The 18,587-nt window shown below is 35.1% G+C and overlaps 1 protein-coding gene across 12 annotated transcripts in view; it reads right to left on the reverse strand.

The window, feature by feature from the left end:
* Usp9x (ubiquitin specific peptidase 9, X-linked) overlaps positions 1 to 18,587 on the reverse strand; it is a 138,148-nt gene that overhangs the window by 54,804 nt on the left and 64,757 nt on the right. For 7 of the 12 annotated variants that reach the window (XM_039099861.2, XM_039099860.2, XM_063280115.1 and 4 more), the window contains 8 exons: positions 14,767 to 14,882; positions 14,165 to 14,416; positions 13,952 to 14,090; positions 11,859 to 12,011; positions 10,276 to 10,380; positions 8,276 to 8,482; positions 7,406 to 7,542; positions 5,653 to 5,801 (listed from right to left, as the gene is read on the reverse strand). In XM_039099861.2, the coding sequence (XP_038955789.1) occupies positions 5,653 to 5,801; positions 7,406 to 7,542; positions 8,276 to 8,482; positions 10,276 to 10,380; positions 11,859 to 12,011; positions 13,952 to 14,090; positions 14,165 to 14,416; positions 14,767 to 14,882 (1,258 nt within the window). The remainder of the gene's footprint in view (positions 1 to 5,652; positions 5,802 to 7,405; positions 7,543 to 8,275; positions 8,483 to 10,275; positions 10,381 to 11,858; positions 12,012 to 13,951; positions 14,091 to 14,164; positions 14,417 to 14,766; positions 14,883 to 18,587) is intronic. The other 5 variants (NM_001135923.2, XM_063280116.1, XM_039099865.2 and 2 more) reach the window with 1 other exon arrangement.

Genomic DNA, 18,587 nt, shown 5'->3' on the forward strand with positions numbered 1-18,587 from the left:
ATACCACATGGTTGTATATCTACATGGCCTTCAATGTTCGATCATGGCGATGAGAAACGATTTAAGATTAAAATGATTGAAGATCACTATTTGGTCCTTCCTCAACTGCCTAATGTTTTAAATATTTATCTGGCACCAACCACATCTAGGAGGACTCAGCTGGCCTAAAAGGGAGAAATCTAACAGCAGAGTCAACAAAATCAGTAGGACTATCTGAAGAGTTATTTTTAATTATGTTTATCGGAATTTTTAATGTTAAAACAGAAGTTTGGTAATCTATAAGCACTATGAATTTAATTGAATGTCAAGTCCATTCTTGCAACACTGAAATAGTGTTACAAATCTTCATTTTTAATATATATTCTGTAAATCTAATAACATAGCAAGTGAATGGTATATACAGGTATCATGTATAATTCAGCCTGTAGCATTGAAACTACATAAAGTTCTCTATGGTAGGGACAAACCAGAACATTAGGAAATGGCTTTTCTTTTGGGAATGCTGGACTATAAACATGACATAAAACAAAGAGTGTTTACTAAGAAGCACACTATACCCTAGCAAAAGAAAGGAAATAATTTTCAACAAATCGCAAAGAAGATAGCCACACAAACATAATTCCACCTCTAACAACAAAAATAACAGGAAACAACAACCACTATTCCTTAATATCTCTCAACATCAATGGACTCAATTCCCCAATAAAAGGACATAGACTAACAGACTGGATACGTAAACAGGACCCAGCATTTTACTGCATTATAGGAAACACACCTCAGAGACAAAGACAGACACTACCTTAGAGTAAAAGACTGGAAAACATTTTTCCTAGCAAATAGTCCCAAGAAACAAGCTGAGTAGCCATTCTAATATGGAATAAAATCGACTTTCAACCAAAAGTTATCAAAAAAGATAAGGAAGGACACTTCATAATCATCAAAGAAAAAAAACTCTCAATCCTAAATATCTATGCTCCAAATGCAAGGGCACCTACATACATAAAAGAAAGCTTACTAAAGCTCAAAACACACATTGCACCTCACACAATAATAGTAGGAGATTTCAACACCCCACTCTCATCAATGGACAGATCATGAAAACAGAAACTAAACAGAGACACTAACAGAAGTTATGAACCAAACGGATTTAACAGATATTTATAGAACATTTCATTCTATTTTTTTTTCCGGAGCTGGGGACTGAACCCAGGGCCTTGCGCATGCTAGGCAAGCACTCTACCGCTGAGCTAAATCCCCAACCCGTGAACATTTCATTCTAAAACAAAAGAATATACCTTCTTCTCAGCAGCTCATGCTTCTGAAAAATTGACCATATAATTGGTCACAAAACAGGCCTCAAAAGAGACAAGAAGATTGAAAAAAATCCCATGCATCCTATCAGATCACCATGGACTAAGGCTGGTCTTCAATAACAACAAAAACAACAGAAAGCCAACATAAACATGGAAGTTGAACAATGCTCTACTCAATGATAACCTGGTCAAGGAAGAAATAAATTAAAGGCTTTTTAGAACTTAATGAAAACGAGGATACAACATACCCAAACTCATGGGACACAATGAAAGCAGTGCTAACAGGAAAACTCATAGCTCTGAGCGCCTCCAAAAAGAAACTGGAGAGTATATAGCTTGACAACACATCTGAAAGCTCTAGAACAAAAAAGAAGCAAATACACCCAGGAGGAGTAGAAGGCAGGAAATAATCAAACTCAGAGCTGAAATCAACCAAGTAGAAACAAAAAGGACTATACAAAGAATCAACCAAAACCTGGTTCTTTGAGAAAATCAAAAAGAGAGATAAACCCTTAGCCAGACTAACGAGAGGACACAGAGAGAATATCCAAATTAACAAAACCAGAAATGAAAAGGGAGACATAACAACAGAAACTGAGGAAATTAGAAAAATCATCAGATCCTATACAAAAGCCTATATTTCAACAAAACTGGAAAATCTGGAGGAAATGGGACAATTTCCTAGACAGATACCAGGTACCAAAGTTAAATCAGGAACAGATAAACCATTTAAACAACCTCATAACCCCTAAAGAAATAGAAGCACTCATTAAAAGTCTCCCAACCAAAAAAAGCCCAGGACCAGGTTCAGTGCAGAATTCTATCAGACCTTCATAGAAGACGCCAGACCAATACTGTCCAAACTATTCCACAAAATAGAAACAGACAGAACACTACCCATTCCTTCTATGAAGCCACAATTATGCTTATATCTAAACCAAATAAAGACCCAACAAAAAAAGAGAACTTCAGACCAATTTCCTTTATGAATATCGATTAAAAAAAAACAATAAAATTCTCACAAATGGAATCCCCAAGAACACATCAAAATGATCAATCACCATAATCAAGTAGGCTTCATCCCGGGGATGCAAGGATGTTTCAATATACAGAAATACATCAATGTAATCCAATATATAAACAAACTCAAAGGAAAACAAACCACATGGTCATTTCATTAGATGCTGAGAAAGCATTTGACAAAATTCAACACCCCTTCATGATAAAAGTCATGGAAAGGTCAGGAATTCAAGGCCCATATCTAAACATAGGAAAAGCAATATACAGCAAACCACAGTCAATATCAAACTAAATGGAGAGAAAGTTGAAGCAATCCCACAAAAATCAGGGACTAGACAAGGCTGCCCACTCTCTCCCTACTTATGCAATATAGTATCGAAAGTCCTAGCCAGAGCAATTAGACAACAAAAGGAGGTCAAAGGGATATAAAGTAGAAAGGAAGAAATCAAAAATGTCACTATTTGCAGATGATATGATAGTATACGTAAGTGTCCGTAAAAATTCCACCAGAGAACTCCTAAACCTCTTAACTTCAGCAAAGTGGCTGAGTATAAAATTAACTCAAAAAATCAGTAGCCTTCCTCTACTCATAGGATAATCAGGCTGAGAAAGAAATCAGGGATATGTCACCCCTCACAATAGTCCCAAATAATATAAAATATCTTGGTGTGACTCTAACCAAGCAAGTGAAAGATCTATATGACAAGAACTTCAAGTCTCTGAAGAAAGAAATCAAAGATTTCAGAATGGAAAGATCTCCCATGCTCATGGATTGGCAGGATTAATATAGTGAAAATGGCTATCCTGTCGAAAGCAATCTATAGATTCAATGCAATTTCCACCAAAATTCCAATTCAATTTTTCATACAATTAGAAAAAACAATTTGAAAAATCATTTAGAATAACAAAAAAACCTAGGATAACAAAAACTATTCTCAACAACTTCTAATAGAATTACCATCCCTGACCTCAAGCTGGATTACCAAGCAATTGTGACAAAAACTGTATGGTATTGGTATAGAGACAGGCAGGTAGATCAATGGAATAGAATTTAAGACTCAGAAATGAACCCACACACCTATGGTCACTTGACTTTGGACAAAGAAGCTAAAACCATCCAGTGGGAAAAATGATAGCATTTTCAACAAATGGTGCTGGTTCAACTGGAGGTCAGCATGTAGAAGAATGCAAATTGATCCACTTTTATCTCCTTATACAAAGCTCAAGTCCAAGTAGATCAAGGACCTCCAATCAAACCAGATACACTCAAACTAAAAGAAGAGAAAATGGGGAAAAGCCTTGAACACATGGCACAAGTGAAAATTTTCTGAACAGAAGCCAATGGCTTATGCTCTAAAGAATCAACAAACGAGACTTCATAAAATTGCAAAGCTTCTTTAAGGCAAAAGACACTGTCATCTGGACAAAATGGCAACCAACAGATAGGGAAAAGATCTTTACCAATCCTACAACTGATAGAGGGCTAATATCCAATATATACAAATAACTCAAGAGGTTAGACTCCAGAGAATCAAATAATCCTATTAAAAATGGGGTACAGAAGTAAACAAAGAATTCTTAGCTGGGAATATCGAATTCGGATGAGAAGTACCTAAAGAAATGTTCAACATCCTTAGTCATCAGGGAAATGCAAATCAAATCAACTCTGAGATTCCACCTCACACCAGTCAGAATGACTAAGATAAAAAAAGACAGGTGACAGCAGATGCTGGTGAGGATGTGGAGAAAGAGGAACATTGTTGGTGGGATTGCAAACTGGTACAACCACTCTGGCGGTTCCTCAGAAATTTGGACATAGTAAATTTGGACCTGAGGACCCAGCTATACCAACATATAACAAGGACACATGCTCTACTATGTTCATAGCAGCCTTATTTATAATAGCCAGAAGCTGGAAAGAACCTAGATATCCTTCAACAAAGGAATGGATACAAAATACATGATACATCCACACAATGGAGTACTACGCAGCTATTAAAAACAATTACTTCATAAAATTCTTAGGCAAATGGATGGGACTAGAAAATATTATCCTGAGTGAGGTAACCTAATCACAAAAAAACCACATATGGTATGCACTCATTGATAAGTGGATCTTAGCCCAAAAGCTTGGAATACCCAAGATACAATTTACACACCACATGAAGTTCAAGAAGGACACAGAGCCAAAATGTGGAGCAGAGACTAAAGGAAAGGCTATCCAGAGACTGTTCCACCACGTGATTCATCCCACATACAGTCACCAAACCCAGACACTATTTTGGATGCCAAGAAGTGCATGCTGCCAGGAGCCTGATATAGCTGTCACCTAAGAGACTGTGCCAGAGCATGACAAATACAGAGGTGGATGCTTGCAGTCAACCACTGGACTGAGAACGGGGTCACCAAAGGAAGAATTAGAGAAGGGACTAAAGGAACTGAAGGAGTTTGCGACCCCATAAGAAGAACAACAGTATCAACCAACCACAACCCCCAGAGCTCCCAGGGACTAAACTCCCAAGAGAGTATACATGGGAGCGACCAATGGTTCCTGCTGCATATGTAGAAGAGGATGGCCTTATTGGGCATCAATGGGAGGAGAACCCTTCTGGAAAGGTTCGATCCTCCAGTGTAGGGCAATGCTAGGGCAGGGAGATGGGAGTGGGTGATTGAGCACCCTTATAGAAGCAGAGGAAGGGGGGACAAGGGTTTCCAGAGGGGAAACCAGGAAAGGGGATAAATTTGAAATGTAAATAAAGAAAATATCCAATAAAAGAAAACAATGAGATGATATACAGAAAAAAAAGCACATTAGTAAAGAGATTCTGACATGATGTTTAGAAGTCAAAATATGTTGACATAAGGCTTCACATATAGAAGACACTTAAAAAGACTTACAGAAGCAAAAGTTTTCTTAAAATTTGATGTAGTAATAAAAGAAATCATACACATTATCTCAAAAGGTCATAAGAAATTCTTAATACTGACTGGCAGTGCCAAGCAGAGGCGAAACAGAAACCAAACTTAACTATGAAAGGCAAACACTAAGTAAAAAGTGTTGAACATTTTATATATGTGTGTGTATGTATATATATATGTATATATGTGTGTATATACACATACATACGTACTTACATATATACACACACACATATATATATGAATGATCTGAGAATATATATTGATCTTAAGTCACAAAGTAAGAATTCATAAAACCAATGAATTAGTTTTTTAAAATAAAATTGTCACGCCTGCGGTAGTTTATGGAAAACACCAGTCGCTGTTTCTTCCTAAAGTTCAGATATCTTACAATACATACCTCTGCCATACAGTCTCATGCTTTCCATGTAAGTTGCAAGGTTTTCTGCTACCAAAGTAACTAGGGCATGATTGTGCTGAAGTTGATTGATTAAATCATGGCGATAAAATACATGGGGACTTCTCTGAGTTTGACTGAAACGAGAAGAACTTAACAATATAATTAGGCAATTAAACTCTTGTAATCAAGTGTTATTACAACTAAATTACTATCTACTAATTAAAAACTCAGCTTTACTCATTTACTTACTTAAAGACATTAAGCAAATTTAAAAGAAATTAATGTTAAAAAATAACTATTAGTTGAAAATCAAGATCAGTTTGTGTCTATTCTTATAGTGTGGCAATAGCAAAGCATTTTAATAAGAATACATGATTTTTTGAAAATTACAAAAATCCAAACTTCTTTGTACATACAGCTAGTATTGATTGCAATTGCTGGTCAATATTCTTTATTATTAATGAGGCCAAACAGATGGCTTAGCAGGAAAAGGCACTTGCTGCCAGTTTGGAAACTTGAGTTTGATCCCCTTATCCTCATTTTGGAAGATGAGAACATGTTGTCCTCTGACATACAAAAATAAGTTCCTATCCTCTGTTCCCCCCCAAAAAATGTAGTAAATTTTAAAAACTATTAGCTGTTTAAGTTAGTTATAGCCTGGGAACATTTGGTTTGCAGCCTAGTTGTTCTTGTCACCAGAAAGATACTTAATTCCTTTTCAATTTGTTTTGTCACAAAACAAATTTCAAAGTCAACTTTCATGGCTTGTACTACCATTCTGATATAAAGAAGGTCATTAATTTCTAGGATAGTAGCTGAATACTATGTTTAACTGAAAGTTAATAGATTTCAGAAAGGACAAGTGACATATATAGCATGGGCCAAACATACTCAAAGTAGATTACTTTGACAAACATTACTTTTTCCTCCATCTGCATCTATTACACAAGGAAACCATGATTTTTTTAAAGAATACTCCCAATTATATGATTGCATTGTTCACACTTCATTTATGAATATTAGTTCTAGTACACTCAGGCTTTCTTCCACTCCACATAATTTTTCCTTTTTATGCCAACCATTTTAACTCCTTCCCAGAAAATAAGAGGGCAATTTGTATTTATAAACAGATTTTGAAACCTTAAGATAGTACATTTATTTTATCCATTAATTCATTTTCTTTTAAAAAGACTATCCGGTATTCTTAAGCACTGTACCATCTCTTCAGCACCTGATTTTTTGTGTGTTAATTTTTCATTTTTTGATTTGCTTGAGATAGGGCTTCACTCTGTAGTCCTGGCTGGCCTAGAACTCAGGTTGGCCTGGAAACTATATAAATCCATCTACCTCTGATTCCTTAATTCTTAGGTTAAGGGTACGTTTCACCATGCCTGGCCTAAGATAGTGTACTTAAGAAATGATATTAAAAAGTTCAGTGTTCTATCATGCCATCTACTATCATTTAAATTTCCATGCAATTTAATCTTCTAAATTAACTTTAAAAATTAAAAAACAACCTTTTTTTATGAAAACATCCATGAAACAGCAAGATCACTTTTGATTTAATAGCTTACCTTCCTCATCAATGAAACAGAGAAGTTAGGAATGACAAAAGATTCTTTTGTTCCAAAAGGACCCCTTTTCTTAAAGTTTCCTGTCACTCCATTTACTTTCTTTAAAATTTTCTTTTACCAACTGAAATTAACAAACCATAAATAAAAATATTTAAACTGTCTAGTTTTAAATGTCTTACCTCAAATTTTGAGGTGCTTCACCAAACAAACTGCAAATTTCTCTAATTTGTTTCAGTGCAGGAATGACCCACTTGTCATTTGTGCGAAGTTCTTCTATGAAGCGATCTATCCACTGGATCTTTTGTGTGTCCCGGTCCTTAAACAATTTCAGTATTTTATATAAATTAATACTCAGGAGAATTCTATCTCATCTAAGTCACAATGTTCAAAGATAAATGTATATTATAATGAAATTAAGCTAAATTCCAATAATCCACGGAATTATAGTCAGTTTTTCTTATAAGATTTATATAATAAATGCTATGCTGTAACTTTGAGAGTTTAATTTTTTTAAAGTGCTCTAGGTATGTCTTATCTTCACATTTACTACCAAACTCTAAATAGTAAAACACTAAAATTTATCACATACATATATACATGTAAAGTTTGACTTATAACTTACTAGGTTTAAGATTTATTGTTTTAACTTAAGAGATTCTATGTCATCACAGAATCATGCATTAACATGCAACATCCTAATGCTATGATCTACTGCCTAGAAAATTCTAATTGTTCTTAATCTTTTATGAGCAAAGAAAGTATTTATCTACAAAATTCCTAACTCAGCTGTAATATTTCTATTCTATTTGATTCCTTTACTATATAGTTGACAACACTATCACTAAATGACTTCCTTTCATAGAGACTCAGATGGTTCTTAAAACATTATTGTAGAGACCTAAGAAAGGCAGGTTTACACGAACATCAATTCTTGAAGTCATTAAAAATATTAGGCTACGATAACCAAAATTATCCTGTACTTTAGCCATCCTATCTAGCACTGTAGTAACATAAAAGTCATAGAACCAAGCCAAACAACACCTGCTTACCTGGGAGCAACTATAATCTAGTATTTTGATGTGAGCACTGAGAGCCAAGTCCATGATATCCACAGGCACATCATCACTGTGAGCTAGATTCCACAGAAGGTTCAACACTTTATGTGCCATCACACCATCTTTATCATCTTCTGCAAGACGACGAATCAGCTCAAGGAGCTTTTCACGTTGCTTTTTACTTGCATTTGTCCAACTGGCCTAGAAAGACATTTAAATGACATGAAAACCCTCATTTCGTTTTTTTCCTCTTCATTTTTTAGTGTTTTAGGGTAGTGTGGTAGATCTTGAGTTTGAGGCCAACCTGGTCTATAAGCAGCCAGGGATACACAGTAAGATGCTCCCCAACTAAAAAAAAAAGTGCTTGCTGTTTGTTTAGCAAGCTCTTGATAAGCATTTATCAAAGGAGAAATCAATTAATCATTAAGCAATAATCATTAAGGAATTATCTAAAGATTATCCTGGGAGAAAGACGACCCAAAGGATGTAATAATTGCTTTATTTCTTTTCTTCTTTCAAGTCTGTCAGTGGTCATATAGCAGAACTATTCAGGACTCGCCTCAATATTAAGGATGTATGACTATTAACTTTAGGGCATTCACAATAACTTCTTACATTATTTCTACAAATGTCTTTAACATATTTCAAATGATGGGGAAAATGTATAAAGCAAGTTTATCTTTTCGTGTTAAAATGTATGATGAATTTAATAATGCATAAAACAGTCATTTAATAATTTGTTCCCTTCAAAGCAGTAAAATTTTCAACAAGATATTTGATTTACAACTTTTAATGTGTTAAAACTGATCTGAACTTAGTGAATATAGACTTTTAGACTTTATGTCTAGTGACTGACTTAATATGTCTGGGGTAGAGGGTCATTTCTTCCCTACTGTGAAATATACATTGAAGAAGATGTAAACTGGTTTCGTTATAAGAGTATTCGGTATAGACATCTATGTAACCATTGCCTACATTAAAAAACCGTATGTTTGTGGTGAATAGAATCCTAGGACCCATCTGGGACTATTTCTGAAATTTATGTTAATTAATCAAGGTACAGAACTTACTACATAGTTTCAGTGCTTTTTCAGTATACTGCCAATGAGATTTACCCATGTTGCTAAATCACTCCTGTTTGTTTATTCCCATTGCCATGGAGTATTCCATCCCTTATATATCCTCTCTACTGAGCCATTTGTAAGCTACTACAAACCACTTTAGCTCATGGGTTTTTGGACATGCAATGTGGTTTGGGACTGAATGAGAGCCTCGTTATGCCAGGCAAACATTGTACTGCTGAGTTATACTGATATTCCCAGAATATTATACTTCATCAGAAATACCACACAACCTTCCAAAGTGTTATGGCAACTTATATTTAATAGTAATACTTGGTGACTAATGATATAGTGCCAATAGTTAAAAGGCCCTCCCTTTGTAAGTACTCTCATAATATCATGTTCTTAATTCACAAATTAACTAACCAGTTAACTATGCACTGAATCTCAGTGACTGATGAGAGAGATTGTTAACACTATATAAAAGGACAACAAAACCAATGTATGACTGTATGGTCTGGCACTGCCATGTAAACCGCTACATTTCTATTAAGTTATGCTTTACCCCAGTATATATCCCCAGAACACCATTGTATTGATATTTCTTTTATTGCTCTCTCTTATGTTTCTCACAATCTTCCTTTACTACTTTTCTATACTTCAACCTATTTCCAAATAAACTGGGAAAAGAAATTCAAAACATAACCTGAACTTTGAACAAGAGTCTTTATTACAGCTAAATCTATCATGAAAAAGAAAATCAAGCTCTTAGAAAACACTGGCAAAGTCTTCCAAACCAGATAAAGTCCTTTTATATCAGAAACTGTCTCATGAGCTTTTTAAGTGTTTGTGGATTAAGAATAACTTGTAGTTGTAATAAATCAATTCTATGTAAATATAAAATGGTAATAACTCTGTTGTGTTAATAATTACCTTAAAGCAATCAAAAAGATGATCAAGTTGTTCAGGAGAAAAATCCCATGCCAATTTGGCCAGTAGATCATGGACATTCTTTACGATGGCTTCATGTTTCCCTGCCTATTGATAAAAAACAAAGATCACATAGCACACAAGACTGTGAATAATAGAAACATTATTTAGGGGGTTGGGGATTTAGTTCAGTGGTAGAGGCCCTGGATTCGGTCCTCAGCTGGGGGGGGGGGGGGGGGGCATTATCTATACTGATCGCTAATGACCACCAGGAAATCATCATTTCCATTTAATGGCTACATAAAATTCTTAACTATTGATTCTTTAGATCTAAAATCTGACAATTTCATTTCTGCATATACAGAGTTAACATGTACTTTAGGAAATATCAAAATTTTAATTAGTTTATTGAATATACTTTAATGTCATAAGTACGGCACATTATTATTATCCTTTTCCCATACTGGAACTTTAAATAGTCAAAAGCAAAGCTATTTTCTGTATTTCTAGAAAGTAAAAAACAAAAACAAAAACAAAAAAACCCAAAGCTTTTGAGATTGCTCCACCTGGGGATCCAGCCCAACCACATACAGCCACCAAACCCAATCACTATTGCTGATGCCAAGAAGTGCATGCTGACAGGAGTCTGATATAGCCGTCTCCTGAGAGGCTCTGCCAGAGCATGACAAATACAGAGGTGAATGCTCACAGCCAACCACTGAACTGAAAATGGGGTCCCCATTGGAAGAGTTAGAGAAAGGATTGAAGGAGCTGAAGGGGCTTACAACCCCATAAGAACAACAATGCCAACCAACCAGAGCTCCCAGGGACTAAACCACCATCCAAAGAGTACATAGGGACAGACCCATGGCTCCAGCTGCATATGTAGTAGAGGATGGCCTTGTTGGGCACCAATGGAAGGAGAAGCCCTTGGTTCTGCCAAGGCTGGACCCCCCCAGTGTAGGGGAATGTCAGGGTGGGGAGGTGGGAAGGGGTGAGGGGAACATCCTCACAGAAGAAGGATGAAGGGGGATGGGAGAGGTGGTTTACAGAGGGGAAACCGGGAAAGGGAATAACATTTGAAAGGTAAATAAAAAAATATCAAATAAAACAAAAAGGAAAAAAAAGCTTTGTAAATTAGAACTCAACAATGTTTCTGTAGTTTCTGGCTTTTAAAAACTTTTCAGAAAGGTTGCTAATCCTTCTGAAAAGTTTTAAGTCTTGGAATTGAGTGATTTAACTATACTGAAGGGTTTTTAAGTCTATTAAGAAGTCAATGATAAGTGTATATTTTCTCAATAGATAATATTTTATTTTTTGGCACGAAGGCAAGCACAGTGTGCCACTGAGCTGTAAGTATGTATCCGTAGCCCTTGCTTTCTAGGTCAGAAGCTTGGGCTTTGTAGCCCAAGCTACCTTCCAATACTTGATTCTCCCACTTGTAAACTTCCCATGTGCTGAGACTGCAGATATACACAAGCACAGTTTCCCTTATTTTTATTTATTTTTGCCTCTTTCATATTTGCCAAATATGAACTGTTGATGTTGAGTATTCAAACATTTGTAAGAGGTTTAAAGATTCTTACCTGTGCTGCCCAGATATTATCAAGATCTTGCAAGGTCAGAGCTTTTTCTTTTATGACAAAGCGAAGAATCTTTTCTAGTTTCTCTACATACTGTGGTTGATGAAGACTATCTCGTAAAACTATTGATAAAATATTGTTCTGCTGTATCCATTCCTAAATGGATTTTAAAAAGCAGATTTTAGAACAAAATAAAACACCTTTTTAAAGCACTAAAATATAATTTAAAGAATACATAGAACTTCAAAAGCATATTTACAAAATAATATGCAAGAATGCACTGTGTTCATAAAAAATTACTTTCTTCATGCCTCCACATCCATACCTGAGACAAAGTAATTTATTGGGGAATATCTCCATAAATTATAAACACTGAAATCATCAAAAAGATATTGTACATTCCAGCATTTACCTCATAAAAATATTATTTAAATGCATCACTTAAGGTTTAAGTAGAATAGGCACAGGGTCATCTTTGGTGTTTGCTTTCTTAAACTAATTCTTCCCCAGAATGGTTTAAGTATTAGGTTAAAAGATACTTTTAAAAAGATTTTGATTTATTAACTGACTGCCATGTATTGGATGCTACTGTTGCTTGCATCTTTGAAATCTAATAAGAGATACATTTTCTTAGCCTAGTAAACAGGTTTTCAGATATTGATTGGCACTGGTATCTGAATCAAGTCTACACCTTCCATTGTTTGTTTCTGTATCACTGTGCTAGACTAAGCCAGCTTGACTATCATTTACCTAACTTTAAAGTAGGATCATGAATTTTTTAAAAAAAGATGATCCAGTACTCAATTTTCTTAGAATAAAGATAGAATAAAGATAGGTAGGCCCAAATGTGCTATAAATATGAATCTTTTTAACTAATATAAGTTTAAAAATTCCCAACTTGTTAAAGGATTTTTTTCTAAAATATAACAAATATGTACCAATGTCAAACTACCACAAATTTTTATACATTTAATGATATTTTATATCTATATTTTAGGATGGTTCACACAGCTCAAGGACCGACAATATTTTCAATGCCGACAGGCACATAACATACATAAAACTAGACATCTACCACTTGACCTCCTAACCCAGGGAATGGTTTAAATATCCTGTATACTTTTCTTTCTGCTGACAACTAAACCAAAGGCCTCTATGAATAAGCTACACTTCAAACTTCATCATATTTTCTTTTTAAATCAATTCTAATCATTTCTCAAACCATTAATAGAAATAGAAGAGATTCTTGAAAGTAAAGACATTGATTTGCCATAGATGTCTCATGATTGCCACATATGTACTCAAATAACATGTGTTTTATAGTCAGTAACTTATTACAGCAGAACATAAAAGTTTTCTAAGTATTTAATGCCAAAATGATACAAAATTATGCACTTTAAAAACAAATTCTCGGGCTGGAGAGATGGCTCAGTGGCTAAGAGTCCTGAGTTCAAATCCCAGCAAACACATGGTGGCTCACAATCATCTGTAATGAGATCTGATGCCCTCTTCTGAAGGCAGCTATAGTGTACTCATATAGAATAAATGAATGAATCTTTAAAAAAAATCTCAAAAATCAAGATAAAAGTAATTTGTGTGGCTCTTAGTGTGTGTGCGCGCGCACACACACACACAATAGACAGAGATAGAGACGGAGACAGAGAGACAGGGTTTCAATATGTAACCTTGGCTGGCCTTAAGCATGTAGCAAATATTCCTGCTACTGCTTTCGCAGTGCTAAGATTCTGGTTGTGCCTAACAATATCCTCCTGTGCATTTTCTGTCTACAAGTCATTAACTGGAATTGGTCATATGTACATGCCCCTTGTTCAATTATGTTTCAAATACTATCTCACTCATCCTCGGGCTTACTTCTACAATTTGTGTAGCAAAACTTACAATAATCTAATAATTACATTCAACAATAAATTTATCAAAGACATACTCAGCCACCAAATAAGTATGCTACTTTACAAAGTTAAAGATTAACAAAGTGGTAAATTAATCAAAATATTCAATCTTCAACTCTAATTTAGAATGCTAACATTACTAATTTTACTGACAGCCATTCCAGGATTAAGTGTTTATTTACTCACAGCCATCCTCTCTGCTGTGAGCCACTCTTCTTCCTCAGAACTGCCATGCCGATGGGTATAGTATGACACACTGGAAATCACCTTATTAACCTCATTCAGTGCATTCATCTTTCCATTGAAGGAAGAAATTTGCAATAATCTGTAAGAGAAATTCAGTTGTAGATTGATTCTAAAAATTCATGTAAACAATTATTTTCACGATAAATAACTTACCTAAGTATCATTTTTAACCTAAATATTTCTAAGTTCTTTACAGTTTCTTCCTGTCCAGGAACTCGTGAAGCTAAACTCTTCAATGATTTAATAATCATTGAGAGAGCATCATTTTTGGCTTCATTCTTTGCTTCTTTCTTCAGCTCTTCATCAGTTAAGTTTTCTAAAAACTGTGGAACCATTTCTATTATTGGAAGAAAGTATTTTTTCACCGTGTGAAGAGTAAGAAACTCATAGCACTGTCCAAATGGTCTGAAAGAAGATAGGAAACTCCTGTAAATACTTGATTTCTTAAGAGCAATTTAGTAAATTCTCATAGCACATGTATTATTTTAAAAAACATTCTGCGTGTGTATATGGATTAGGTATATGCAGATGCCCTCAGAAGCCAGAGATGCTGGATTTTCCTAGAGCTGGTGTTAAAGACAGTTATTCCCTGCCATAGACAGGTGCAGGGAATAAAGCTCAGGTGATCTGAAAAAACAGCCACTTAACCACCAAGTCGTCTCTCCAGCCCCAATTACTCCATTTCTAAATTGAGCCAAAACAAAAAAACAGAAACTAACAACATACTTAACATTTCACTTTAACATGTTACTTACTTAATAAGGGCTGCAATTATCTGAACATTTAATGCTGATCCATTAATAAAACGATCATGCAGTATCTGGAATCCATTTAAAGTGCCAAATTTGTTGAGGAGATCCACTAGCCAACCCTGCAATACAATGAACAGAAATTTACTTTCTTGGAGGATAAACAAAGTACTATTATGACTGACACATTAAAGCCAATTCATTTTAAATCATTCTTGAAAAGGCTTCAAAACATTCACAGTAATAGACCTCTGATGCAGCAGCAATAAATAGTAAGCATGAATTAGATTACAAGAACATACTGCTCATATCACTTGCTTATTAAGCTATGTTTTGGTCTCAGCTATCCCACTTTTAAGAGTATATGGCTTTCCTAAATACCTAAAAACGCTTGTATTAAAAAATGTAAAAAGTTAAAAAGACCTTAAATAATAGATCAAAGAAAATCTAGTGTAACAAATTATGAGACAATTTCTTATTGTAGTTGTATTTAATTTTTCCAAATAATCCTGAGGCTCAAAAGTAAACTGTCACCTGAAAACTGTTGCAGAAATAGAACATTTGTCTACTATGAGCAAAGGCATAGAGAGGTTTGATAAAATACTTGCATTGCAGGATGAACAAAAAGAGAAAAAATTAAAGAGAAAACTGAATTATAATGTGGAATATATGGTAGTACTAACTAGAAAGTCTGGATGCTTTTGCTAACTTACATGAATATATTTGGTTCCCATTTTATTATTTTTCAATCAAGTTTCCAACTGAAGCAACTTAAAATTTACTAAAAGATTACAAGAGAATTAAATATATCTGAAAGCTAAGTATTAAGAGAACCTTTTTTACACTTTGCTACCCTCTAAAGAGCCATGTTTTAAAAACCAGTGAGGGGAAAGAAAGACAATTTCTTTATTAATGCCCTAAGCCAAAACAATACCTACAGCTATTTTTAAAAGGGTGACTGCTGAATAAAAGATTTTAATGTTAATATTTATTTTGTTTTGTTTGTTTGTTTTGAGACAGGCTTTCTTTGTGTAGCTGTGGCTATCCTGGAACTTGCCCTTTAGACCAGGCTGACCTCAAACCTCAGAGATCCACTACCTGCCTGTGCCTCACCAAGCCCAGCTATTAATATTTGTTTTAAAGACCAAATACAAAAAATGAATTGTAGCAATATAAATTCTAAGTTCTCTAAGAAATCTAAACTACCATTTTTTTTACTTTTACTTTGCTCTTAGAAGCATTTCTAGGTCATTAAACACTTCTCTCTCTCTCTCTCTCTCTCTCTCTCTCTCTCTCTGTGTGTGTGTGTGTGTGTGTGTGTGTGTGTGTGTGTGTGTGTGCGCACGCGCTCGTGTGTATTTGTCTGCATGCATTTGCACCATGTGCATGCCTGCTGCCCAGAGACCACAAGAGAGCTTTGGATCTACTAGAGCTGAAATTAAGGATGATTGTGGGCTACCATATGGGTGCTGTCAACAACCTAGTTCCTCTAAAGGAGCAACAAGTGCTCTTTAACCATTGAGCAATCCCTCTGTCCCCAAGTCCAAAGCTTACCAGATCTCTTTTGGGATTACTTGTAATATATTGTTAAAATTTTCTTCACTAAGGTACTGAGCATGATGGCATATGCATTTAACTATTCTAGCACTTGGGAAGCAGAGGCAGGCGGATTCCTGCAAGTTTAGGGCCAGCTTGGACCGTGAGTTCCGGGATAGCCAGGACTACACAGAGAGATATTGTCTTGGTAACTAGAATAAGACTACTGAGCTGAAATACTTTTTTTTTTTTCCTTTTTTCTTTTTTTCGGATCTGGGGACCGAACCCAGGGCATAGTTATGTATATTCTTTCTCCTTTTTAAAAAGAATTTATGTTTCCGAGTGTTTTGTCTGCACCTATGGATGTCAGGAGGAATCAGATGCCCTGGAACTGGCAACATCAAACTAGTCCTACATAGAAATTTTTTTGAAACGACTTCATAGCTTAGAATGTGCATGCACTTTTAAATGTAGTTTTACCTATATTTTTTATACATGGTTCTTTTTTAAGAATCGCATATATGCTTGGTGTAGTGAGTAGCACACCTTTAATCCCAGCACTCAGGGGCAGAAGGAGTCAGGTCTCTTAAGTCTGGTCTACATAGTGAACCTAAGGATGCTAAATCTTTGGAGAGTTTCTTTTATATCATAGTGTCTGCAACCAACTAATGACAGAGTTGAAAATTCTGACCAATACATTCTTGATAATTTTTTAAAAGTTCACAAAGGGGGTTGGGGACTTAGCTCAGCGGTAGAGTGCTTGCCTAGCAAGCGCAAGGCCCTGGGTTCGGTCCCCAGCTCCGAAAAAAAGAAAAGAAAAAAAAAAGTTCACAAAGATTCAACAATGAAAAAATATCAAAAAATTCCTCAGATTTCAGTAGCTAGCAGACAACTCTCCAGAAACATGGATTATAACTATAATCTAAAAAATATATATACTAAACTTCAAGGCTTTGTATTTATTGATTATATTTAAGTACACTGTAGCTGTCTTCAGACACACCAGAAGAGGGCATCAGATTTCATTACAGATGGTTGTGAGCCACCATGTGGTTGCTGGGATTTGAACTCAGGACTCGTACTTAGCCACTGAGCCATCTCTCCAGCTCCACTTCAAGACTTTGAATCTCTGTCATTCTTGACAGTTTTTGTATAAGAATCAGATCTCAAATACATAAAATATCTTCAGCCAGAAATCACTCCAAATCTTTGCATTAGCCATGTTAAATTGAGTTATTTTCTGTGAGCCCCTGAAGCAGATTACTGACTGAGAAACAAATGGAATAAAAGAAATAGAGGTATAGACAGACTTCTCCATGCTCATCCCCATAATCTCTCTGCATAGTCCCAGCTGTTTTGGAATTTGCTTTTATAGATGAGGCTAACCTCGAACTTAAGAGATCCAACCTGCCTCTGCCTCTGGGATTAAAAGTGTATATCACCATGCCTAGCTAGATGGAACTTTTGATTTTGAAGATCATTACTTTGATGGCAACTGGATGCTACTCAAGCAAAAACAAGTGACAACAATATGGACTGGAAAAATAACAGTTCTTAATTTAACACGATTGGTGGCTCGGCTTTGTTCTTACAGAGAAATTGGGTTCAATTCCCAGTACCCACATGGTGACTAACAACACTGTGCATCTCCAGTTACAGCAGATCCAATGCCTTCTTCTGGCCTCCGAAGAGCACCAGGCTTGCACACAGTTCAAACAAACATACAGGCAAATTACTCATGGAAATAAAATAAATAAATCTTGAAAAAGTGTCCCTAAATTTAGAAATTATGTATATGCTATCACTAAAGAAAATAAAATCTTAAAAGTATAAAATTTAAAGTGTACAGAAAAATAACTACCAAGTACAGTCTTGTTTACACTGCTATAAAAATTGTTTTCAAATATATATTTTAGTAAAATTTCAAAGACTTACTACGCTGCTTCTATTTTATAATTATATATTTTATCTATTTTGAAGTTTAAAAAATTTAGAATATAAAAAAATCATCATGGTCTTATTGATTCACACCTGAGGTTTTTAATCAGTCATAATCTCCTCTACTATTATTATAAAGGAGATCTTATATATTAACCCAATTTATGACTATTTCCAGGTTCAGTAAAAGATAACAGAAATTAAGTATAGACAATTAATATGAAGAAAAATTTTAAGAAGTCATAAGCACTGAACTAAAATGCTATGACTATGCAAAAAGGCTCCTAGTGCTATATATAAAAGTCTCAAAACACATTTGGCTGTCAGATGTCAACTATTACTACACAGAAAAA

This window comes from Rattus norvegicus, chromosome X, assembly GCF_036323735.1.
Source record: "Rattus norvegicus strain BN/NHsdMcwi chromosome X, GRCr8, whole genome shotgun sequence".
NCBI lineage: Eukaryota > Metazoa > Chordata > Mammalia > Rodentia > Muridae > Rattus > Rattus norvegicus.